This window comes from Oncorhynchus clarkii, chromosome 2 (assembly GCF_045791955.1).
Source record: "Oncorhynchus clarkii lewisi isolate Uvic-CL-2024 chromosome 2, UVic_Ocla_1.0, whole genome shotgun sequence".
Classification (NCBI taxonomy): domain Eukaryota; kingdom Metazoa; phylum Chordata; class Actinopteri; order Salmoniformes; family Salmonidae; genus Oncorhynchus; species Oncorhynchus clarkii.
Genome location: NC_092148.1, coordinates 7,800,107 through 7,825,700, shown reverse-complemented (window position 1 = coordinate 7,825,700; position 25,594 = coordinate 7,800,107). Strand labels below are relative to the sequence as shown.

General features: G+C 43.5%; 1 protein-coding gene across 1 annotated transcript; it reads left to right on the top strand.

Moving 5' to 3' along the window:
* LOC139420341 (collagen alpha-6(VI) chain-like) lies at nt 1-24,948 on the top strand. The gene is made up of 39 exons (XM_071170339.1): nt 1-98; nt 408-1,016; nt 1,101-1,688; nt 1,956-2,519; nt 2,641-3,258; nt 3,378-3,938; nt 4,092-4,649; nt 4,757-5,332; nt 5,448-6,020; nt 6,231-6,580; nt 6,704-6,782; nt 6,904-7,049; nt 7,679-7,771; nt 7,944-7,997; nt 8,173-8,244; nt 9,128-9,154; nt 9,361-9,459; nt 10,600-10,662; nt 10,964-11,029; nt 11,252-11,305; nt 11,417-11,452; nt 11,627-11,689; nt 11,822-11,884; nt 12,007-12,069; nt 12,718-12,780; nt 12,912-12,962; nt 13,359-13,394; nt 13,525-13,587; nt 16,215-16,277; nt 16,455-16,490; nt 16,593-16,629; nt 16,782-16,793; nt 17,255-17,748; nt 17,857-17,956; nt 21,174-21,839; nt 22,015-22,272; nt 23,347-23,394; nt 23,949-24,197; nt 24,476-24,948. The coding sequence occupies exons 1-38, from the start codon at nt 23-25 to the stop codon at nt 24,137-24,139; spliced, it is 8,169 nt and encodes a 2,722-aa protein (XP_071026440.1). The 5' UTR covers nt 1-22; the 3' UTR covers nt 24,140-24,197; nt 24,476-24,948.
* Nucleotides 24,949-25,594: the final 646 nt, after the last annotated feature.

The following is a 25,594-nucleotide window of genomic DNA, read 5'->3' as shown; positions in this document are numbered from 1 at the left end:
GAGACTAGAGAAACGTTCCAACATGGAGGGGACACAGGGCCTCCTGGCCATCTTTACCATAGCAACATGTTTTCTGGTTAACGGAGCACAAAAAACAGGTAAGCATGTTTGTCTCCTGACATCTGAATCATTCCAGAATGCAGACCACAGTCCAGAATGGCATAAACATAGAAACATTGAAGAAATACCACACAAATGCAAAATTATGACCAACTCTTTGGGGCTTTAGACTGCTGAGCAGTTATAAGAAATGGGTTTTTATAAAAGCACAATAAAAATAATATTTGATTAATAGATTGATTTATTGATTAATTGCTTTCATTGCTCATCCCATGCACAAAAAACCTTGTGGTTTAGACACTTGTACGGAATTCCATTGGCTGACGATTGTTTTCTTCCCCTCCCAGTCTGCAAGGAAGAGGCCGTGGCCGACATCGTCTTCCTGGTGGACGGTTCATGGAGCATCGGCTCAGAGAACTTCAAACAGATTCGCCAGTTCTTGTACACGCTGGTTAACAGCTTTGACGTGGCCCCCGACCAGGTGCGCATCGGTCTGGTCCAGTACAGCAACACACCGCGCACCGAGTTCCTCCTCAACACCTTCCAGGACAAACAGGACATCCTGCAGTACATTACAAACCTGCGTTATATGGGTGGTGAAACCAACACGGGCCTGGGCCTGGACTTCCTGCTGAACGAGCTCTTTGTTGACCGCGCAGGGAGCCGGGTGAATGAGAACGTGCCCCAGATCGGCGTGGTGATCACTGACGGTGAATCAATGGACAATGTGGGGCTGCATGCCCTTAAGCTGAAGAAGCAGGGCGTCACGCTGTACGCCATCGGGATCAAAGAAGCAGACGAAGATCAGCTGAAGGAGATTGCCACTACACCTCACAACCAGCACGTGTACAGCGTGTCAGACTTTGCTGCGCTTCAGGGGATCTCCCAGAACCTCATCCAGGTGCTATGTACTACCGTAGATGAGGCAAAGAGACCAATATCCAAAGTGGTACAAGGTACTATAACAGTGTATTTATTGTTTCCATTTGAAAAATATTCTTTACAAAATAAATTATATTATTATTTTCCTTAATCTCCAGAGTGCCTCAACGCCACATTGGCTGACATTGTGTTCCTTGTGGATGGCTCTTCCAGCATCAGCAAAGACAACTTCCTGGAGGTTCGGAGGTTTCTCCACAGCTTCATCGAGGGGCTGGATATCGGAGCGGACAAGGTTCGCATAGGACTAGCCCAGTTCAGTAATGAGATCCAGAAGCAATTCCATTTGGGGGAACATACGGACCAAAGGGCCCTACTGGAGCAAGTGGACGGGCTTGTACAGCTCGAGGGAGGCACAGCCACCGGCAAAGCCATTACTGTCCTTCGGGAAGAGTTTTTCACCAAGGCCAACGGTAGCCGCGCTGATCAGAGGGTGCCTCAGATTGCTGTGGTGCTCACCGACGGGGCGTCTGCGGACGAGGTAACTCTGCCAGCCAAGGCGCTAAGGCAGCAAGGGGTCATTGTGTTTGCTATTGGAGTTGGAGCAGCCAACATCACCGAGCTGAAGGATATCGCTAACAGGCCCCATGAGCATTTCGTGGTCAACATAGAACATTTCCAGGCCCTACAAACACTTTCTCAGGGTCTGCTGCAGACTGTCTGTGTCTCCATCGAGAACCAGAGGATGGGTAAGGGACTTTTATAAGGAAACATACTGTATGTTGTAACAAATTGTGAATGTTGAACTTGCAAACTATGTAATCCAAGTGACTTGCCTTAGTTGTACCATGGGATGCCATTCTATGTAAAAGTATGCAACCTTGAGAGGCAGACATTGGTTACGGCCGCTTGTGCCAACATTAAAGTCAACATTCAAAGGACCATTTCTAAAAATGAAAATAAAGTATGACATACATTCACACTGTTGTCATAGCAATTATTCTTTCTTTTTTCAGCTCTAATCCCAAAGTTCTCTGATATCTTCTTCCTGGTGGACAGCAATATGATGCAGGCAGACTTCCAGCTGGTCAGAACCCTTCTGATGCGACTGGTCAACCAACTCAACCCGAGCACTAAAACGATGCGCCTGGGTCTGGCCCAGTTTGCCCAGGACACCAAGGTGGAGTTCTTACTGAACACCCACAACACCAAGGAAGAGTACTTGGCAGCTCTTAGGAAATTCAGGCTGCCGCTGCGTCCCAACAGGTCTCGTCACCTGGGCGATGCCCTGGAATACGCCCGTGCACACTTCTTCACCACAGCGTCTGGTGGCCGTAATGAACAAGGCTACCGGCAGTTTCTAGTCACGGTGACAGGGGGGGATTCGAAGGATAACGTGATGAAGGTGGCACGTACTATCAAATCTGAAGGGACAACCATTGTGTCTATTGGGTTGGGTGAATCTACACTTCCAGAGCTAAAGTTAATGGCCACCTCGCCATTCTTTTACCAGACTACATCCATCACCTCTGTGCTAAAGACTGTCTTTGAGACTGAAGAGGTGGTCACTGTGACTGACGGTAAGGGCATTTGTGGATTTTTGCTGAATTAAGTGAATATCTGATCTATTGTGAAATAGTTGCTCATTATACACAAAGGATAACAGATTGCTGTTGACTAACAATTTCCTATCTATTGCAGATTGCAGTGAAGCTTCACTGGCTGACATTGTGTTTATAGTTGATGAGTCTTCGAGCAATAGTACTGCAAACTTCCAGCTGGTTCGTGGATTCATCCACAAGATAGTGGAGGGCCTAGATATAGACTGCAAAAGGGTGAGGGTGGGCATCGTCCTCTATAGCAACAAGGCCTCGGCCCAGGTCTACCTCAACTCCTTCAAAGAAAAAACAGATATCCTTCAGTTCATCAAGATCCTGCCCTACCGACACGGTCTCACATACACTGGCGAGGCCCTGGAGTATGCCAGGGAGAAGATGTTTATCAAGAAGAGGGGCAGCCGGAAAGAACAGGGGGTGCAGCAGGTGGCTATAGTCATCACCGGAAAGTCCCAGGACAACGTAACTTCTCATGCCGCTGCACTGCGAAGAGCTGGTGTCACTGTCTATGCAGTGGGGATCAAGGATGCTGACGAGAACGAGCTGAGACAGATCGCTTCAGATCCCCCTAACAAGCATGTATTGCATGTGGACAGCTATGCCAAGCTCAAGACCCTGGGGGAGAGCCTGAAGAGGAGCGTGTGCTACAACATCCTTAAAAAAGCAGTCAAAGACAACGCAAGGACATACACTGCCAAGCAAAGTGAGATCAAAATGACTGTAACAATGCTTCTTGTTGTTTAATTTGTAGAGGAATGTTGATACAGATATAATGTGATCTCCGAGATGACACTAGTGCTTTCTTTTCTCTTTTGATTCTAGGCTGTTTGCAGACAGATGAAGCAGACATGTTCTTCCTGATCGACCACTCAGGGAGTATTGAACAACCAGACTTTGCTGACATGAAGACATTTATTAACAAATTCATAAACACATTCCACATCGGACCGTATCATATCCGCGTGGGTGTGGTAAAGTTCTCTGATACACCAGCTCTTGAGTTTGATTTGACAACCTACCCTGACAAACCTTCAGTGGAGAAAGCAGTGGGTGGTATCATCCAACTTGGAGGCGGGACAAAGACCGGATTAGCGCTGAACTCTATGGGTCCGCACTTTGATCGGGCTAAGGCCACCCGTAGTAACAAAGTTCGCGAGTACCTCATTGTCATCACAGACGGAGAGTCTGAAGACAACGTGAAGGATCAAGCAGCAAAGCTGAGGGCGCAGGGCATCACCATATATGCCATTGGGGTGAAGCTAGCTAACGATACACAGCTGCTGGAGATTGCTGGCAGCCAAGAAAGGAAGTTCTTTGTCAACAACTTTGACGCTCTGAAACCAATAAAAAATGACATCATCACAGATATCTGCTCCCCTGATAGTAAGGGCATCTCTATTGTTTTTAAGTGTTACATCTTATTTAATTTCTGATTTCAGTAAAAATATGAAACACCTTGTCTTTTGCCAGGGATTGATTATGAGCACACATTGAGTTATAACAACAGCTACATTAATATTTGTTCTCTATTCATAGTTTGCAAGGACATGAAGGGGGACGTCCTCTTCTTGATCGACAGCTCAGGTAGCATCAACAACCCAGACTTCCAGAAGATGAAGGTCTTAATGCAATCCATCATCAACAAATCTGACATAGGCCTGGATAAAGTGCACGTGGGCATCATACAGTTCAGCACCAGCCAACAGGTGATCTTCCCTCTCAACAAGCATAACGATAAGGAAGGCATGTTGCAGGATTTACAAACGATGCAACAGATAGGCGGGGGCACACACACAGGCAAAGCCCTGTCCTACACCTCACAGTTCTTTGACCCACCGAAAGGAGGGCGCACTAACGTGAAGCAGTTCCTGATTGTCGTAACCGATGGTGAGGCGCAGGATGAGGTCATGTCTCCTGCCAAGAAACTTCAAGACAAGGGTGTGATCATCTACGCTATTGGGGTGGTCAATGCCAACAATACACAGTTACTGGAGATCAGTGGCGCACAGGAGAGGGTCTACTCCGAGAGGGACTTTGATGCACTCAAGGCTTTGGATAGCCAACTGGCATTGGCAATCTGTGATCCGGAGAGAGGTGAGTGCCACTTGGTTCAAGAAACATTACTTAAAAGCAACAATGAGTTCACATTTCTTAGAGGAAAATATCAATGTCAAAATCTATCTCTTCTTCTCTTCCACCAGAGTGTGTGAGGACGGAGATCGCAGACATCATTTTCTTGGTGGACGGCTCCACCAGCATCAGCTCAGATAATTTTGACATAATGAAAAACTTCATGATGTCCGTGGTCAATGAAACCTCTGTTGGGGAGAAGCAGACACGCTATGGTCTGATTGTCTTTTCAGACAACCCCGAGTCTAAATTCACACTCAACGACTACAAATCTAAGCGAGACGTCAATAGTGCCATCACAAAGCTTAGAGAGCCCAGTGGAGACACCTACACTGGAAAGGCACTCAAGTATTCATTGGGTTATTTTGGTGCACAGTACGGCGGGCGAAAGGCCCTAAATGTTCCCCAGTGGTTGATGGTGATCACAGATGGTGAGGCTACTGACCCCTATAGCCTAGCTGGGCCAGCCAAGGAGCTACGGGACAATGGGATCATAGTCTATAGCATCGGAGTGGTTGGAGCAAATAAGCAAGAGCTTGAGCTCATGGCAGAGGACACGAATAAGGTTTTCTTTGTGGATGACTTCCATAAACTAAATACATTGCAGAAAAATATTACCTTTGAATTCTGCCAAACCAGCAAACCAGGTAAGACAGAATCCAACTGTAAAAACATCTATGCTGAAAGTACAAAGCCTTGTAGCTTAAGCATTTTGAAATTAGATGGTTCAACGTGATCTTATGTCTTCTCTTCTCCTCCTAGTCTGTGAAAAAACGCAGGGGGATCTGGTCCTGTTGATTGACAGCTCAGGGAGCATCAGCACCACCGACTTCACTATCATGAAGAAGTTTGCCACATACCTTGTTTCCAGCTTCAACATTGCAGAGCAGTCCTTCCGGGTGGGAGTCGCCCAGTTCAGCAGTGTTCCTAAAAAGGAGTTCTTCTTGAATGAGTATTACACAGAAGCAGAGGTGAACATCCAGATAAACAATACGATGCAGATTCCGTACACAACGAACATCGGAAAGGCCCTGCACTACATCCGTACAGAGTACTTCCAACCAGCTAGAGGGAGCCGTATCAATGCCAAGGTCTCTCAGAACCTGGTTGTGATCACTGACGGACGTTCAGATGATGATGTTGTTGATGCAGCAGAGAAGCTCAAGGCCATGAACATTGAGGTGTTTGCCATCGGTATCGGGAAAGACCACAAACCTGTTGAGCTTGGGCAAATCACTCTCAACCCGGAAAGGGTCTTCTCTGTGCAGGACTTTGCCAGCCTGGACAAGATCAAGAAGAAGGTGGTGGATACTATATGCTCCTCCACTCAAGCGGGTGAGTAAACCATATGCACGTTTTATTTCCTCTGTCTCTCCTGACTCAATGTAAAATCCTCGTCAAAGAATGATTGTTAGTGTTTGAAAAACAGGCTATTTTACATTGTCTCATATTATCCTTGAGTAAACCTAACACATAAAGCTTTTGGACTTGTTAAAGGGGTTCATTTGGATGATAAGTAATAATGAGTGTGTCTGTGTCCAATAGACTGCACCATAGACATCGCCATGGGGTTCGATATTACACGCAGGGCCACCGCCCAGGGGCTCTTCGATGGCCAAGCCCAGCTACAGGCCTTCCTGCCACAGATCATCCGCTATGTGTCCAACCTGAAGGGCCTGTGCTGCGTGGCGGGAGATGGTTCCATTGAGACTAACATTGGCTTCCACGTGGTGGAGCAGGACGGAAAGGTTCTCTACGACTACGACTTCGAGAAGTACGACGAGAAAATTGTGGAGAAGGTTATGGCCCTGCAGACCTCCCAGACAACATACTTCAACTCCTTCCTCCTGCGCTCCTTCAGTGATAAGTTCCAGAAATCTAATGCTGGCGTGAAGGTGGGCCCAAACATTATGTCTCCTGTGTGGTTGATCCCAGACTCCAAAAATGTTCATTTCATAACATATTTTGTTGGTTATTTCACATTGTAATAACAATGTCACAACTACTCTGTCCTTTAGGTGCTGGTGATCTTCTCAGACGGACTTGATGATGACGTGGTGAAACTGGAGCAAGAGTCGGAACTTCTCCGCACTAAAGGTTAAAGAACCAGGGGAAACCCACCGAAACGGACACATTTAAGAACATTCATGAGACAAAAATGAACATTAAAATCGGTTATACTTTTATCTCTGTCTTCCATGTCACATTTCCGGAAAAGGTATCAACGCCCTGCTTACAGTCGCCCTAGAAGGGGTCCAAAATGCCAACCTTCTTCAGATGGTGGAGTTTGGGCGAGGATTTGGCTACAAGCAGCCGCTCAACATTGGCATGCACAATTTGGGAAACACCCTGTTGACACAAATAGTAAGTGGTTCATCATTTTGTGACAACAGAATCAGAACAACCCTTTTAGTTGTATCTCCCTGTGTTGTAGTAATACTGTATGTCACTTAGACTGGCTAAGACTCTTTGGGCTGACATGTAAGTCCTTTATGTCTCTATCTACAGTAATTCCATTTCCAGTCATATTCCCAGCTGTAGGGATAGAGAAGTATTTCTGATATGTCTGAGTATTTTGGGTCATACAGTACAATGACAGTACAATGACAAATGTTTCTGCTTTTTTAAACAGAAACATTGTTGAAGGATGTCAGAAAAGACAGAAAGGAATTGTCAGTCAGGTTGGAAGCATCAAAACTAGAACTCTGGGGTCATGGGAAATGGGATAAAGTACACCATGAAATAGAGTCGTCACTTGCTAGAAATATACTTAGCAACAGGAGCCACTGGAGACAAGAAAAACAGAGCAGTGACGTGATTGGTTGTTTTTAGATTGGCTTTTGAGATGAGTGCCTCCAAAGGTGTCTCCAATTATGAGGGTATGTCAACATATGACATATTGGATTTAATAACACATGGTCTCATTCTCTCTCTTTCTATCCCACTCTCTCCTTCTCCCCCTCTTTCTTCCCCCTCTCCCTTTCTCTCTCCAGGACACAGTGGCTGAGAGGGAGTGCTGCAATGTGATGTGTAAGTGCACCGGACATGAGGGTATCCGTGGCAACAGAGGACGCCCAGGGACAAAGGTGAGGCCCTCTGAGCCTTCTTTATAAAATTATACAGTGTTTAAGATGTGACATGACACAGTAATTTAACACTGTTAAAATACTGTAAAGAAGATGTGGGTCTATGTACTTCATCAGTCCTCCCTTTGCCAGTTTCAGTTTCCTCATTTGTTTTTCGTTTCTCTCATTACAGAGTCAGCCAGGACTGAAAGGACACCCTGGCTTCCCTGGCGAGGAGGGGGGAATTGTAAGTGTGTGTTTTCAGGGAGGGAAGAATAATTCTCAGTGTGGTATTCAGACATCTGACAAATCAAAACATATGAATCGTGGATGGTGGGCAAGGTCTACAAATCAGTTTAATAACCTGTGACCTTTGACCTTAAAACCAATTACCCTTGTCCTCGCTCTCTGATTTGCCACAGGGCGAGAGAGGTCCACCAGGTCCCACTGGCCCACAGGGACTACAGGGCTGTTCTGGGAGGAGAGGCCTCAAGGTGAGCAGATGGACTACTGACTAACCAAAAATCTATGTTTATAGACCGTCTGGTCTGGAATGTTTCCCATTAGATGTCTTCCCGACATCTGCTTTTAGATCACCTTTTACCATGACCCTGGGGAAGTTACCTGTCCAAAAGAATCCCATCTAATCTGATCTCTGAACCATGACCCTGGGGCAGTTGCCTGTCCAAAATAATCCCATCTAATCTGACCTCTGAACCATGACCCTGGGGCAGTTACCTGTCCAAAATAATCCCATCTAATCTGACCTCTGAACCATGACCCTGGGGCAGTTACCTGTCCAAAATAATCCCATCTAATCTGACCTCTGAATCATGACCATGGGGCAGTTACCTGTCCAAAATAATCCCATCTAATCTGACCTCTGAATCGTGACCCTGGGGCAGTTACCTGTCCAAAATAATCCCATCTAATCTGACCTCTGAATCATGACGCGCTGGAGTTACCTGTCTAAAATAATCCCATCTAATCTGATCTCTGAACCATGACGCGCTGGAGTTACCTGTCTTAAATAATCCCATCTAATCTGATCTCTGAACCATGACGCGCTGGAGTTACCGGTCTAAAATAATCCTATCTGATCTCTGAACCATGATGCGCTGGAGTTACCAGTCTAAAATAATCCCATCTGATCTCTGAACCATGATGCGCTGGAGTTACCAGTCTAAAATAATCCCATCTGATCTCTGAACCATGATGCGCTGGAGTTGCCGGTCTAAAATAATCCCATCTGATCTCTGAACCATGATGCGCTGGAGTTACCAGTCTAAAATAATCCCATTTGATCTCTGAACCATGATGCGCTGGAGTTACCAGTCTAAAACAATCCCATCTAATCTGATCTCTGTTTTTTTACAGGGCTCAAGAGCCTACAGAGGGGACAGGGTAAGTGAATGAAGCTGTTGATACCACGTTCACACAGCTAAATGTAGTGTACAGTAGAAACCTTTCTATGTGCAGTATACTAGGTATTTTGTCTTAACCGATGGAAAACCAGATTTACCATGGTGCTTTCTTTTTTTCATTGTGTGGATGTAAACGTCTGCTGTTGTTGAGTGTGTTGTGAATCAGTGTGCACATTACCATGGCAGGGTAATGATGGAGACCATGGCCTTGATGGGGTTGACGGTGAACAGGGTCTGATTGGAACAGCTGGAGCTGCAGGAGAGAGAGGAAACCCAGGCAGACCAGTAAACACATTTTCTCATATTCTACAATATACTACTCCTAGGTCACTGATATACTACTTCTATGTCATTAATATACTACTGCTATGTCATTAATACGCTACTCCTATGTCACCAATATCCTACTCCAGTCACCAATATACTACTCCTATGTCACCAATATACTACTCCCATGTCACCAATATACTACTCCTATGTCACCAATATACTACTCCTATGTCATGAATATACTACTTCCTTGTCACCAGTATAGTACTCCTATGTCACCAGTATAGTACTCCTATGTCATTAATATCGTTCTCCTATGTCACCAATATACTACTCCTATGTCACCAATATACTACTCCTATGTCACCAATATGCTACTTCCATGTCACCAGTATACTACTCCTATGTCATTAATATCGTTCTCCTATGTCACCAATATGCTACTCCTATGTCACCAATATGCTACTTCCATGTCACCAGTATAGTACTCCTATGTCACCAATATGCTACTTCCATGTCACCAGTATGCTACTCCTATGTCACCAGTATGCTACTCCTATGTCACCAGTATACTACTCCTATGTCACCAGTATACTACTCCTATGTCACCAGTATACTGCTCTTATGTCACTAATTTCGTCCTCCTATGTCACCAATACACTACTCCTATGTCACCAATATACTACTTCAATGTCACCAGTATAGTACTCCTATGTCACCAGTATGCTACTCCTATGTCACCAGTATGCTACTCCTATGTCACCAGTATGCTACTCCTATGTCACCAGTATACTACTCCTATGTCACCAGTATGCTACTCCTATGTCACCAGTATACTACTCCTATGTCACCAGTATACTACTCCTATGTCACCAGTATACTACTCCTATGTCACCAGTATACTGCTCTTATGTCACTAATTTCGTCCTCCTATGTCACCAATACACTACTCCTATGTCACCAATATACTACTTCCATGTCACCAGTATACTACTCCTATGTCACCAATATACTACTCCTACATCACCAGTATACCACTCCTATGTCACTAATGTCATTCTCTTGTCATCAATATACTTCTATGTCCCCAATATCCTACTCTTACTAGATTATCTTCTCTAATGTCTAACCTATTGATGGTGGGTTCTCTTGCAGGGCAACAGCGGCCTCATAGGAGAGCCAGGAGTGAAGGGGCAGCGTGGACTTAGAGGTGACCCTGTAAGTCACATAAACTATGGACGCCATTTAACAGTGCAAATGATTTACGATGGTTCAGGAACCAGTATCTGCTGGTTTTAGGTTTTCCTTTCAATTAAGATCTAGATAACCAGAGGAGGGCAGTTCCTCACTAATTAGTGACCTTAATTCATCAATCAGGTACAAGGGAGGAGCAAAAACCCACAGAGACTCGGAACGAGTTTGGAATGAGTTTGACAGTTGTGGTTTAGACTGTAACAAATGCTGTGTTTCTATATCTTATTTTCTAACTGCTACTAAAAGTTAGTCTCTGGTCTTTTAGGGAGACTCTGGAGTGGACAGCATTGTCGCGGGTCCCAAAGGAGGAAGGGGAAACCCAGGACTACCGGTATGTAGCTTGTAGTTGGCCACTGTCAATGTACTGATCTAAGAATCAGAATCGCTTATTCACCAAGTTCATTTGCAAGTACCAGATTATTTTGACTGGCTCTTTCTAGTGAGTAAAGCAGGATTCCCTTACCGTCCTGGAGGGTGACAACACTGCTGTTATTCTCATCCTCTCTCTCCCTCAAAAACAATTTTTTTCTCGTCTCCCTTTCCACACCGACAGGGAGACCCAGGAGAAGAGGGCAGTCGAGCAGAAAGTGGAATCGTCGGAAACCCAGTGAGCGAAGTTTCATTTCTGCTAAGCTGTCCTTGACCTGTTAGACTGATGTTGTCTCACCTTTTTGGTCAATTGTCAAGTGATGATTATGTCCTGTGTCCTGCTTTGTAGGGTCCTCAAGGAAGAAGAGGTCTCCCTGGTCCAAATGTACAGTAGGCAGCATTATCAACAAAGCTACTTCATGAATAACAGTCCCTAGGATTACTATCTATATTTACTGTATGTACCCATTACTGTGTTCTTTGTGTGTGTATGTGTGTTTTGTGTGTGTGTTTGCCTGTGTGTGTTTGCCTGTGTGTGTGTGTGTGTGTGTGTGTCTAGGGAACACCAGGGGATCCAGGAGTTGTAGGCCTCCAAGGAATTCCTGGCCCTTCTGGACCACAGGTAAGTAATATATACCCATTCCCCTCATCCACAACTCCACAGTAATGCTACTACTGATGCACTTCTGTTGCATTTGGGACAGTTCCCCCAATACCTACTGTTGCTGAACATGTTTCTCTCCTGTGTGCACAGGGTATAAGAGGAGACTTGGGCCAGCCCGGACCCAGGGGCCTGCAGGGTTTACCTGGACCTCAGGTCACTTTTCTTACCTTTCTACTTCCATCCCATCTCACCACATTGAGGATGCCTGATACATAAATCCTACTGTTATGTGATGTTGACATGTAATGATGGCGTATGAATGGCTTTTCCCTCAGGGCACACCTGGAACTATGGGTGGCAAAGGTTCAACAGGAAGACGAGGGATGAATGGACAGAAGGTGCCTTTGTTAGCAATTTATGTTATTCTTCAATAACACAAACTACAAAGCAAATCAGGGGGAGAAAAATAGGTTTATTTGAGAAGGATAAATCAAGATGTTATGCTGGGAGGTAGATGTTCAGATGTTCAGTCTCCCCTGTCCTCAGCTTTTCCCCACTGAACAAAGGAACAAGATGCCATTTAATAAGCCCCATTCTAGTTTAGGGTTGACCAATCAGAAGTCCTTGCAGTACAACTTAGCCAATGGCCAAATAAATAGTATCCTGCCCCAGACTCCATGTATAGAACGTACTACACGTCACTCTGAGTTCAGGAGTGACATTTGACAGATTCTAAACAGATGTTGAACTGAAACCCAACTCCTATTTATAATTCCCATTTTGACCATTAGGACTTTTAGTACGCTCGTCCTCTCAAACCCTCAAACTCTGCATCTTCTAAATATTCCATTACCTTTGACCTACAGTTATGTAATACATTACAATACAAAACATTGGCCATCTTGGTAGGACAATTTGTTACCAGGCCTGCAGAGCAACTGAAACATATTACATATAGACATATAAAGAGTATACATAAAAAAATGTCTGTAAAATAATGTTTTATAGCCCTTCTTCCAACCCAATACTGTGTGGTTTCCTCACAGGGCCAACCTGGGGACCTCGGGGTCAACGGAGCCCTTGGAACACTTGGGCCAAGAGGGATGCCGGTAAGGTGTTGCCTTGTCATTACACACTTCACCTGCATGCACACACACATGCTGTACACACACTGCAAGACTGTATGTGTTTGTAAGGTCATGTAAGAATGGGACGTGATGGTGTGTTTTCTTTAATACAGGGTCTTGATGGCAGTGACGGCCATGGGCCTCCCGGACCCCAGGGAATGAAGGTAAGGTACACTTACTCAGTACTCAGATCAACAGCTGCTGTCCATAGACATCCTAGTAGTTGATGAGGTTTTCTACTTTGGAAAATATTGTTCATGTACTTAGTAGATTATAAAATAAAATGTATCTTTTCATCTAAATGATGGTCGACTGACCGAAAGCTCAGCTAAATGAAATAAATGTGCATCTGACTGGAAGTGTTCAGTGACTTTTTCCTACTTCTCTAGTGTCGTTTTATTCCTCCAGCACCTTCACTAATCAGATCTGGTTGTGTGCTAGATTCTGCCTATTATATTTTCATTCAAATGAAAGGATTTTAATATACAGTAGATTTGTATTCCAGACATGTTTGATGGACACTAATCAATTATTCCTTGTGTTTTGTGATTACTTTAAAGGGTGAGCCTGGTTTCCATGGTTACCCTGGATTACAGGTCAGTTATTGATATAAAATCTCCCCTTTCAGAATGGATAAGAGAACAAGGCTGGAATCCAATCATGGCACATTACATTCTGAAGCTCACAAAAAGTAAACGATCCCCTTTTCCTGTTTGTCATCTTCAGGGTGAAAGTGGTGATTTTGGAGTCAAAGGAGGTCCAGGCCCCAAAGGAAACCGAGGCAGAGGGGTGAGACTCACACACACTATCGCTAGAAGACCCCAGAGTGTCCTGTTGCACATGCATTGCTGCAACTGTTAAGTCAATACCGCTACATTTTTATTGCCCAGAACGGTCACACTTTATTTGGATAATCCCAGTGTACAAAGCATTGACGTCTGCTTTTTCCGTGACATAGACTGACCAGCAGAATCCAGGCGAAAGCTATGATCCCATATTGATGTCACTTGTTAAATCCACTTAAATCAGTGAAAATGAAGGAGAGGAGACAGGTAGAAGAAGGATTTTTAAGCCTCGAGACATGGATTGTGCATGTGTGCCATTCAGAGGGTGAATGGGCAAGACAAAAGATGTAATTGCCTTTGGACAGGGTATGGTAGTATGTGCTAGACGCACCGGTTTGTGTCAAGAACTGCAATGCTGCTGGGTTTTTCAAGCTCAACAGTTTTCTGGGTGTATCAAGAATGGTTCACTTCCCAAAGGACATCCAGCCTACTTGACACAACTGAGGGAAGCATTGGAGTCAGTATGGGCCAGCATCCCTGTGGAACGCTTTGGAGACCTTGTACTGTCCATGCCCCAACGAATGGAGGCTGTTCTGAGGGCGAAAGGGGGTGCAACTCAATAGTAGCAAGCTGTCCTTAATGTTTTGTTCACTCAGTGTAGATGCTCTACAGATGGTCATACTATTAACAAACTATCTGTTGATAAGCAACTGCTTGTTAAGGTTACAGTTAGGGATAGGGTTAGGTTTTGATTTAGGGTTAGTTTTAGAATAAGGGTTAGTTTTAGAATAAAGGTTAGGGTAAGGGTTAGTTTTAGAATAAGGGTAAGGGTTAGTTTTAGAATAAGGGTAAGGGTTAGTTTTAGAATAAGGGTTAGGGTTAGTTTTAGAATAAGGGTTAGTTTTAGAATAAGGGTAAGGGTTAGTTTTAGAATAAGGGTTAGTTTTAGAATAAGGGTTAGGGTAAGGGTTAGTTTTAGAATAAGGGTAAGGGTTAGTTTTAGAATAAGGGTTAGGGTTAGTTTTAGAATAAGGGTAAGGGTTAGTTTTAGAATAAGGGTTAGGGTTAGTTTTAGAATAAGGGTTAGGGTAAGGGTTAGTTTTAGAATAAGGGTTAGGGTTAGTTTTAGAATAAGGGTAAGGGTTAGTTTTAGAATAAGGGTTAGGGTTAGTTTTAGAATAAGGGTAAGGGTTAGTTTTAGAATAAGGGTTAGGGTTAGTTTTAGAATAAGGGTTAGGGTAAGGGTTAGTTTTAGAATAAGGGTTAGGGTTAGTTTTAGAATAAGGGTTAGGGTTAGTTTTAGAATAAGGGTAAGGGTTAGTTTTAGAATAAGGGTAAGGGTTAGTTTTAGAATAAGGGTAAGGGTTAGTTTTAGAATAAGGGTTAGGGTTAGTTTTAGAATAAGGGTTAGGGTTAGTTTTAGAATAAGGGTTAGGGTAAGGGTTAGTTTTAGAATAAGGGTAAGGGTTAGTTTTAGAATAAGGGTTAGGGTTACTTTTAGAATAAGGGTTAGGGTAAGGGTTAGTTTTAGTTTTAGAATAAGGGTTAGGGTTAGTTTTAGAATAAGGGTAAGGGTTAGTTTTAGAATAAGGGTAAGGGTTAGTTTTAGAATAAGGGTAAGGGTTAGTTTTAGAATAAGGGTTAGGGTAAGGGTTAGTTTTAGAATAAGGGTTAGGGTTAGTTTTAGAATAAGGGTAAGGGTTAGTTTTAGAATAAGGGTTAGGGTTAGTTTTAGAATAAGGGTAAGGGTTAGTTTTAGAATAAGGGTTAGGGTTAGTTTTAGAATAAGGGTTAGGGTAAGGGTTAGTTTTAGAAAAAGGGTTAGGGTTAGTTTTAGAATAAGGGTTAGGGTTAGTTTTAGAATAAGGGTAAGGGTTAGTTTTAGAATAAGGGTAAGGGTTAGTTTTAGAATAAGGGTAAGGGTTAGTTTTAGAATAAGGGTTAGGGTTAGTTTTAGAATAAGGGTTAGGGTTAGTTTTAGAATAAGGGTTAGGGTAAGGGTTAGTTTTAGAATAAGGGTAAGGGTTAGTTTTAGATTAAGGGTTAGGGTTACTTTTAGAATAAGGGTTAGGAGAAGGGTTAGTTTTAGTTTTAGAATAAGGGTTAGGGTTAGTTTTAGAATAAGGGTAAGGGTTAGTTTTAGAATAAGGGTAAGGGTTAGTTTTAGAATAAGGGTACGGTTTAGTTTTAGAATAAGGGTTAGGGTTAGTTTTAGAATAAGGGTTAGGGTAAGGGTTAGTTTTAGAATAAGGGTTAGGGTTAGTTTTAGAATAAGGGTTAGGGTTAGTTTTAGAATAAGGGTTAGGGTTAGTTTTAGAATAAGGGTAAGGGTTAGTTTTAGAATAAGGGTAAGGGCTAGGGTTAGTGGATAGTTAGTTGATATGTTGTTGACAGTTATTGAACATCTACAAACTATCTTTGTGGGACTAAAGTGTCACCCTCCAGAACTGTATATACTCACACATAGAGTCTCTATGCTTGAGTCAAAGAGTGTCTAACACCACTGCTTATATTCTCAGGTGTTGTACTTCAAACCTTGTGACATTTGCTTGGGCCACAGGTACTAATATGTGTTGACATGTATAAAATCTTCTGTTAAAATGGCCATATGTTACGATGTGATTGAACCAGGGGAACTCGGGCAGATCGGGTGAGTCAGGAGATCCCGGATCCATTGGACCACCGGGACACACTGTTAGTATTTCATTTGCGTTTTTGGATCTTTTAAAGGAACTTTACAAATCTCATGTATTAGTTGTTTTATTATTGTTATTTGTTTCAAATGAAAATAATAGTAGTAGTTTTGGTTGTATTGGTAAGATATTCACTGGTTCCATGTGGATTTCTGACTAATTCTCTATTTCTATCTAGGGCTCTAGAGGCAGACCAGGAGAGAGAGCCATGTCTGTATGTGTATTCTGTCTGATTTTTGTTCCAATTTAACTCTAAAACATTTTATGTAGAGAATCTTGAGAGCTATTTAACATGTTATTTTATTTGTCTCCCTAGGAATGCCAGCTGACCAGCTATATCCGTGATAACTGTGGTAAGCTCTTGGTATTCCTACTCTATATTTTTTGTAAGAGAAGATCCGCTGTGTCAATTGCTTTATTGCTGGTAAGGTCATGTTTTCATAAGCAAAGATGAATTCATTCCTAATTGTGTCTCTAAACTATGATATTTTTCTCCCCCAAACAGCATGCTCTCAAGGTATGTCTCCATTAACCCTTCATCGTCCAAATAAATGTATGTACTTGACTGAAGATTCTGGTGTAATCAAACCAGAACTCTTGGCAAAGTGATGTTATGAATGGGTGTCATTAAAAATACCATTGCCCCCCTCACCCCCTCTCTCTCTACCTCTCTCCCTCTCCCCTTCTCTCTCTCTGTACCTCTCTCCCTCTCCCCTTCTCTCTCTCTCTCTGTACCTCTCTCCCTCTCCCCTTCTCTCTCTCTGTACCTCTCTCCCTCTCTCTGTACCTCTCTCCCTCTCTCTGTACCTCTCTCTCCCTCTCTCTGTACCTCTCTCCCTCTCCCCTGCTGTACCTCTCTCCCTCTCCCCTTCTCTCTCTCTGTACCTCTCTCCCTTCCTCTATCCTTCTCTCTCTCTGTCCCTCTCTCCCTTCCTCTCTCCTTCTCTCTCTCTGTACCTCTCTCACTCTATCCCCCAGGCCAGGCAGCGTGCCCAGCCTACCCCACAGAGCTGGTCTTTGCTCTGGATATGTCACAGGATGTGGAGCCTGCCACGTTTGAGAGGATGCGCTCCGCTCTCCTCTCCATATTGGACGACGTTGCCATCGCCGAGAGCAACTGCCCGACGGGTGCACGTGTTGCCGTGGTATCCTATAGTGCCAACACCACGTACCTGATCCGATTCCAGGACTACCAACGCAAGCCGGAGTTGTTGGAGGCCATCCAAAACATTGCACTGGAACGAACGTCCAACCAGCGCCATCTTGGGGAGGCCATGCGCTTTGTGGGGCGCCATGTCTTCAAGCGAACCCGTAAAGCATTGACGATGAGGAAGGTGGCAGTGTTCTTCACCAACGGGCCCTCTGTGGACAGCGCTGCCATCGTCACGGCCGCCATGGAGTTCAAGGCCCTGAACATCGCTCCTGCTGTCATCGCCATGAGGAACTCCCCCGATGTTCAACGGGCTTTTGAGGTACAATTGCAAACAGATGCTTTCTGGGAAGGGATAGTGAACGGGCCAGCGGAAAGGCTGGTGAATTGAAATGCAGCCCATGTTAGTTTTTGTTTTGTTGTGGCGCAGGCTGATGACACGGGCAGCTTCATCCTTGTTCGACTGGTGGATAGGTCACAGGACCAAAATTCTGTGCTGACAAGAATCAAAAATTGCGTCATCTGCTACGGTAAGCACACAGGGACAAAATAAAATATAGTCTTATTTGGTATCAATGTATGTCTTCGTTTTTATGGTTAATTCTGCTGTAGAACCAATATTCCCCTTGGGCATAAATCATTTTCTACTACTACTACACTATTACTGAATCTACTGTACTACTAATATATGACTACTAATGCTACTGTACTACTACTACTACACTACTAATGATGCTACTGTACTACACTACTACTACTACTACTAATACACTACTACTGATGCTAATGTACTACAACTGTACTACTACTACTACAACATTACTACTACTACCACTACTGATGCTACTGTACTACTACTACTACCAATACACTACTACTGATGCTACTGTACTACTACTACTACTACTACTGATGCTACTGTACTACTACTGATGCTGCTACTGTACTCTTCCTCCTACTACTACTACTACTGATGCTACTGTACTACTACTACTACTGATGCTACTGTACTACTACTACTACTACTGATGCTACTGTACTACTACTGATGCTGCTACTGTACTACTCCTCCTACTACTACTACAACTTCTACTGATGCTGCTGTACTACTACTAATACTACTACTGATGCTACTCTACTACAGTACTACTACTGATTCTACTGTACTTCTACAGTACTACTACTGATGCTACTGTACTACTACTACTACTGATGCTACTGTACTACTACTACTACTGATGCTACTGTACTACTCCTCCTACTACTACTGATGCTACTGCACTACTAATACTATTACTACTACAGTAATACTGATGCTACTGTACTACTATTACTGATGCTACTGTACTACTGCTACTGTACTACTACTACTACTGATGCTACTGTACTACTAATACTATTACAGTGCTACTGTAGTACTATTACTGATGCTACTGTACTACTGCTATTGTACTACTACTGTACTACTACTGATGCTACTGTACTACTACTGTACTACTACTACTGATGCTACTGTACTACTACTACTGTCCTACTACTGTACTACTACTACTACTAATACTACTGTACTACTACTGTATTACTACAGTACTACTACTACTGTAGTACTGTATTACTGATGCTACTGTACTACTACTGTACTACTACTACTACTGATGCTACTGTACTACTAATACTACTGCTACTGTAGTACTATTACTGATGCTACTGTACTACTGCTATTGTACTACTACTGTACTACTACTGATGCTACTGTACTACTACTGTACTACTACTACTGATGCTACTGCACTACTACTGTACTACTGCTACTGCACTACTACTGTACTACTCTTACTGATGCTACTGCACTACTACTGTACAACTATTACTGAGGCTACTGTACTACTGCTACTGTACTACTACTGTACTACTACTACTGATGCTACTGTACTACTACTACTGTCCTACTACTGTACTACTACTGTACTACTACTACTGATGCTACTGCACTACTACTGTACTACTACTGTATTACTACAGTACTACTACTACTGTACAACTATTACTGATGCTACTGTACAACAATTACTGATGCTACTGTACTACTGCTACTGTTCTATTACTGTACTACTACTACTGATGCTACTGCACTACTACTGTACTACTACTACTGCTACTGTACTACTACTGCTACTGTACTACTACTACTGTACTACTACTGCTACTGTACTACTACTACTACTGATGCTACTGTACTACTACTGTACTACTACTACTGATGCTACTGTACTACTACTACTACAACTTCTCCTGATGCTGCTGTACTACTACTAATACTACTACTGATGCTACTCTACTACTACTGTACTACTGCTACTGCACTACTACTGTACTACTGCTACTGCACTACTACTGTACTACTATTACTGATGCTACTGCACTACTACTGTACGACTATTACTGAGGCTACTGTACTACTACTGTACTACTACTACTGAGGCTACTGTACTACTACTGTACTACTACTACTGATGCTACTGTACAACTACTGTACTACTACTACTGATGCTACTGTCCTACTGTACTACTACTGTACTACTACTGTACTACTACTACAACTTCTACTGATGCTGCTGTACTACAGTACTACTACTACTGAATCTACTGTACTTCTACAATACTACTACTACTGATGCTACTGTACTACTACTACTACTGATGCTACTGTACTACTACTACTGACGCTACTGTACTACTACTGTACTACTACTGATGCTACTGTACTACTACTACTACTACAACTACTACTGATGATGCTGTACTACTACTATTACTGATGCTACTCTACTACTACAGTACTACTACTACTGATTCTACTGTACTTCTACAGTACTACTACTGATGCTAATGTACTACTACTACTGATGCTAATGTACTACTACTACTGATGCTACTACTGATGCTACTGCACAACTAATACTATTACTACTACAGTACTACTGATGCTATTGTACTACTATTACTGATGCTACTGTGCTACTGTACTACTACTACTACTGATGCTACTGTACTACTCCTCCTACTACTTATGCTACTGCACTACTAATACTATTACTACTACAGTGCTACTGTACTACTGCTACTGTACTACTACTGTACTACTACTACTGATGCTACTGCACAACTCCTGTACTACTACTGATGCTACTGTACTACTGCTACTGCACTACTACTGTATGACTATTACTGAGGCTACTGTAATACTACTACTACTGCTACTGTACTACTACTACTGATGCTACTGTACTACTACTGCTACTGTACTACTACTGTACTACTATGACTGATGTTACTGCACTACTACTGTACAACTATTACTGAGGCTACTGTACTACTACTACTGATGCTACTGTACTACTACTGCTACTGTACTACTACTACTGATGCTACTGCACTACTACTGTACAACTATGACTGATGCTACTGTACTACTATTACTGATGCTACTGTACTACTACTGTACTACTGATGCTACTGCACTACTGCTACTGTACTACTACTACTACTACTACTGTACTACTACTGTGCTACTACTGTGCTACTACTGTACTACTACTACTGATGCTATTGTACTACTACTGTACTACTACTACTACTGTACTACTACTGTACCACTACTGATGCTACTGTACTGCTACTGTACTACTACTACTGATGCTACTCTACTACTATTATCTCTAAGCTCTGGTTCTGTGTGTCCATCAGACCACTGTAAACCAGCCCAGGGGTGTGATTTTACTGACGCTCAGCGGCCCCTGGTGGTGGATATGGACCTGACCCTGGTTGTGGACGGTTCAAGGGAGATCCGGGCCGATCAGTACGCTGGCGTCCAGGAGCTTCTGGGCTCAGTGGTGAAGCAGGTAGCCTGGAGCCCCAAACCCAGCGTGGCTGACGGCCGGGCCAGAGTGGCCCTTCTCCAGACCAGTGGTTTTCTGCTCCCCCAGACTTCCCAGGCCGTCAAGGTAGAGTTTGACCTGCAGAAGTACCACAACCACATTGGTCTACAGACACACCTGAGGAGCATGCAGCAGCAGGGAGGAGTGTCGTCTCTGGGGCAGACCCTGGAGTACGCTCTGAGCAAGGTGTTCCTCAAGGCCACCAGGCCCAGGAAGAGTAGAGTGGTGCTGGCTGTGGTGGGGGCCGAGACAGCCCACTGGGACCAGGCCAAGCTGGCCTACATTTCCCAGAAGGCCAAGTGTCAGGGCGTTTCCCTGTTTGTGATCGCGGTGGGCGACCATTACAACAGCACACAGGTGGAGGAGTTGGCGAGCACGCCGTCAGAGCAGCACCTGCTCCATCTGTGGCATGTGAAGGAGTGGGAGAGAGGCTACGCACAGCGCTTCTTCAGAGCCTTCCTCAGGGTCCTCAGTAGTAAGGAACACTAGCATGCTTCTTCATCTGGTTGTCTCTTGAGGGAGAGATAATTATGCCAGAACAAATCATACATTTTAACATTTGCATTTGTATTTATTAGGGATCCCCATTAGCTGCTGCCAAGGCAGTGCTACTGTGTCCTAACTCTCTCACTTCTCCCTCACTATTTCAGAGGGAGGGAACAGCTACCCTCCTGCCCATCTCAAACTCAAGTGTGAGCTGATGCTGGGACAGGAACACGGACAGGGACAAGGACAGGCAGAGTGGGATGTGTGGAAAGAGGAAGAGGAGTACACAGATGAGGAGGAGTTCCTGGAGCACACTGGTGTATTTCCGACTCAGATAGCTCTTGACCAGGTTGACACTATACATGCCTTCTCCAGGGGAGATGGAGCCACTTCACCCCCCCGGCCACAGCCAAACTCTAATGGTAATCAGTAACCCATCATTTATAACAGAACTTCTATTTCCCTCTCTCCCTCACGTTCCCTCGTATCCCACTGCATGAGTAGTCTCAGTTTGCAACCTCATACTGAATGTCTTCCTCCCCGTTTACAAACCTGCTTGTTCTGCTTTTAGCCCACTGTAAGTTGGATGTGGACAGTGACACTAACTGCGGGGACTATGGCCAGCGATGGCACTTTAACAAAACGCTCTGTGCATTTTAGACTAACTGACTTCAAAGTAATGACTCGGGACGTCGGGTTTGATACGAAAGCTTATTTTAGTAATAATACTTGTTTACGTTACATTTAACAACTTTGTTTTGGTACAGAGCAATGCAGGTAAGATGCTATCGGAAAGACAGCCACAATCACTGCACCTGCACATAATTGGCGCGTTCTCTCTCCTTCCTCTCGCAAGGCATTCTGGGACTTGCAGTCAAAAAGCGTAATTCAACACAACCCAATACAATTACATATGCAAATAAATCTAAAGAAATATCTTTAGATACAGCTCAAAGAATAAACTTAAACATTAACTCTGTAACACATTAAAGTTACAACAGTGCACGCTTGCCTTTTTGGTACGGCGGTTGTGACGCTGACGCCAACCGTTTTAGCACGGAAAACTAATGCTTTGAGGCCTGTGGCACTTCCAGTAAGTCCCCCCAGTCCTCTACTGAACATCATGTGGAGGTCATAGATGTAGAGCTCTGTTAGCCACAACCTGAATTACAACGACTGTTGTGATGTTTGTCAAATGCTGAATCACATAATGCTGCATGAGAAGAGAACACTAGTTGTTCTATTTGCATTCTCAAATCAGGAGGCTTTCAGTTGAGAGAATTCTAATGAGCTGAACCCCTAACATTAGTGACTGTAATATACCTTGTTTAAACAGTATGGCAATTACAGGATTGAAATGACAAAAGTTGTGATGCCATTTTTGTCAGTTGTCATGTTGTTTCATGTTGTCGTGTTGTCATGTTGTCATGTCAGCTGCGAGGTCATCATTCACAGCACTACGCCAGAGATTTTCTTCTAATGTTATGTGTTCACAGATCACACAACCCTCCTGAGGACAGAGGAAAGTACAGTTCTTAACCAGGGTAAGGACCACATCTCTCTCTAATTTTGTATGCAATAATACATGTGAAAAGACAGCAGGCTCGGGTCTGTACAATAGTGTAAAAGGCATGAGTCTCAACCTTTGGCTTTGTCCTCTCCCCTCTCTCTTTCCTCCCCTCTCTCTTTCCTCTCCTCTCTCTTTCCTCTCCCCTCTCTCTTTCCTCTCCCCTCTCTCTTTCCTCTCTCCTCTCTCTTTCCCCTTTCCCCTCTCCTCTCTCTTTCCCCTCTCCTCTCTCTTTCCCCTCTCCTCTCTCTTTCCCCTCTCCTCTCTCTTTCCCCTCTCATCTCTCTCTTTCCCCTCTCATCTCTCTCTTTCCTCTCTCATCTCTCTCTTTCCCCTCTCCTCTCTCTTTCCTCTCCTCTCTCTCTCTTTCCTCTCTCTCTCTTTCCTCTCCTCTCTCTTTCCTCTCCTCTCTCTTTCCTCTCCTCTCTCTCTTTCCTCTCCCCCCTTTCTTTTGTTTTCTCCTGAATCCTATCCCCTTTTTTCTATCTCCCATTTCTCCCCTTTGCCCCGTTTCCTCTCCCTCTTCCCCAGATGCATGTTTCTTCAAACAGGACAAGGGAGGTTGTGAGAACTACACTCTGAAGTGGTACTTTGACACGACACAGAGTGAGTGCTCCCGTTTCTGGTATGGCGGCTGTGGCGGCAACGCTAACCGTTTCGAGACGCAGGAGGCTTGTGAAGGCCTCTGTCTGAGGAGGAACTCCACACATGTAAAACCCTGATTAGAGTGAATTGAAGAAGATCACGCCAGAAACCAGCCAAACAAATGTCTCATTCAAGGTGTGAACATCAAAAACAACACTGTCTGTGTAAATAACTCTGGCCCTTATCTTTAGCATTTAGTTGTTCTTCTTTTGTGTAAAAATGGAAATTACTGAAACAGAAGTATGAATATTTCTCTATTTCATTCAAGTCTGTTCAAGCAGACCTAAGTAACGGATCTGACTCTCATGCAGTCATGCAACAAACATGCATAAGGGCACTGATGCTTTTGTGAGAATGACTCTAAAGCAATGAAATAACCTGTTGTCTCTTGTGGCTATTTCCCATCATCACAGATCAACAGCTACCAAACCAAGTCCAGCACCAGGCAATGCACTGTTCACTTGGATGTTAACCGTACATGTAAATTCAGGCTGTATGTCATCCGCTCAGTGTTTGTAAATAGGATTTGTTGCACTGTGTGTCTGTTTCCTCTAACTTGACCATTTTGTTTACATACCCTACATCTCATATGTATATACTGTACTCAATACCATCTACTCCATCTTGCCTATGCCGTTCTGTACCATCACTCATTCATATATCTTTATCTACATATTCTTTATCTCTTTACACTTGTGTGTGTGTGTATAAGGTAGTAGTTTTGGAATTGTTAGTTTAGATTACTCGTTGGTTATTTCTGCATTGTCAGAACTAGAAGCAAAAGCATTTCGCTACACTCGCATTAACATCTGCTAACCATGTGTATGTGACAAATACATTTGATTTGATTTGGTGCTACATGTTGAAAATAAAACTCCACAAATTCCTTAGCGGTCAGTGTATTTTTGATGCTCTTATGACCTTATTCTACTGATATTGATTCTGAATGGATACTGGGCCGGATTAAGAAATCATAACAATAGCCCAGGCCAATGAAGAGACACACAGATATCTCCAATATTAGAAGGAAATACATGTGTATGTATACATACAGTAAGTTACTAAATACAATTTCCAGTGGAACACTGACTCACCTAATGATGATGAAGCCATGGGCTACTCACGGTGATGGCCGATGCATTCGTCGTCGTGGCGATAGCCTATCTCAAGATGAGCTACTTTTTAAAACAGTGCTGCTATTCACAAAAAAATGGGAGTTTATTATTTATTTATATTGGTTTTACAGGCTGATTAGTCTTCTTTCAGGTGTATGCATTTGCTTTCCAAACTGTACGTTTTTTCCCCACAGTATTATTTTTTAATCTGCAAAAGGCAAACCTACAGCAACAACCTACCATAGAAATATAATCCATAGATGGCTGTTCCCATTCAAATCAGGACTGGTAGCTATTGCTAGTACCCATGAGTTTAACAGTCAAATTGCCAGGATAAGAGATTCCAAAACTCTTCTATGGATCATCTGTCTATGGCCACAACGAAACAAGCTGTAACCTATATTTGGTGCATATGCT

What these genes read in the sequence shown, in the direction of transcription:
- LOC139420341 (XM_071170339.1), top strand. Translation starts at nt 23, where the DNA reads ATGGAGGGGACACAGGGCCTCCTGGCCATCTTTACCATAGCAACATGT. An exon ending in AGGGTTTACCTGGACCTCAG is followed by an intron (nt 11,885 to 12,006) that starts GTCACTTTTCTT and finishes CTTTTCCCTCAG; the next exon opens with GGCACACCTGGAACTATGGG. An exon ending in CCGGACCCCAGGGAATGAAG is followed by an intron (nt 12,963 to 13,358) that starts GTAAGGTACACT and finishes ATTACTTTAAAG; the next exon opens with GGTGAGCCTGGTTTCCATGG.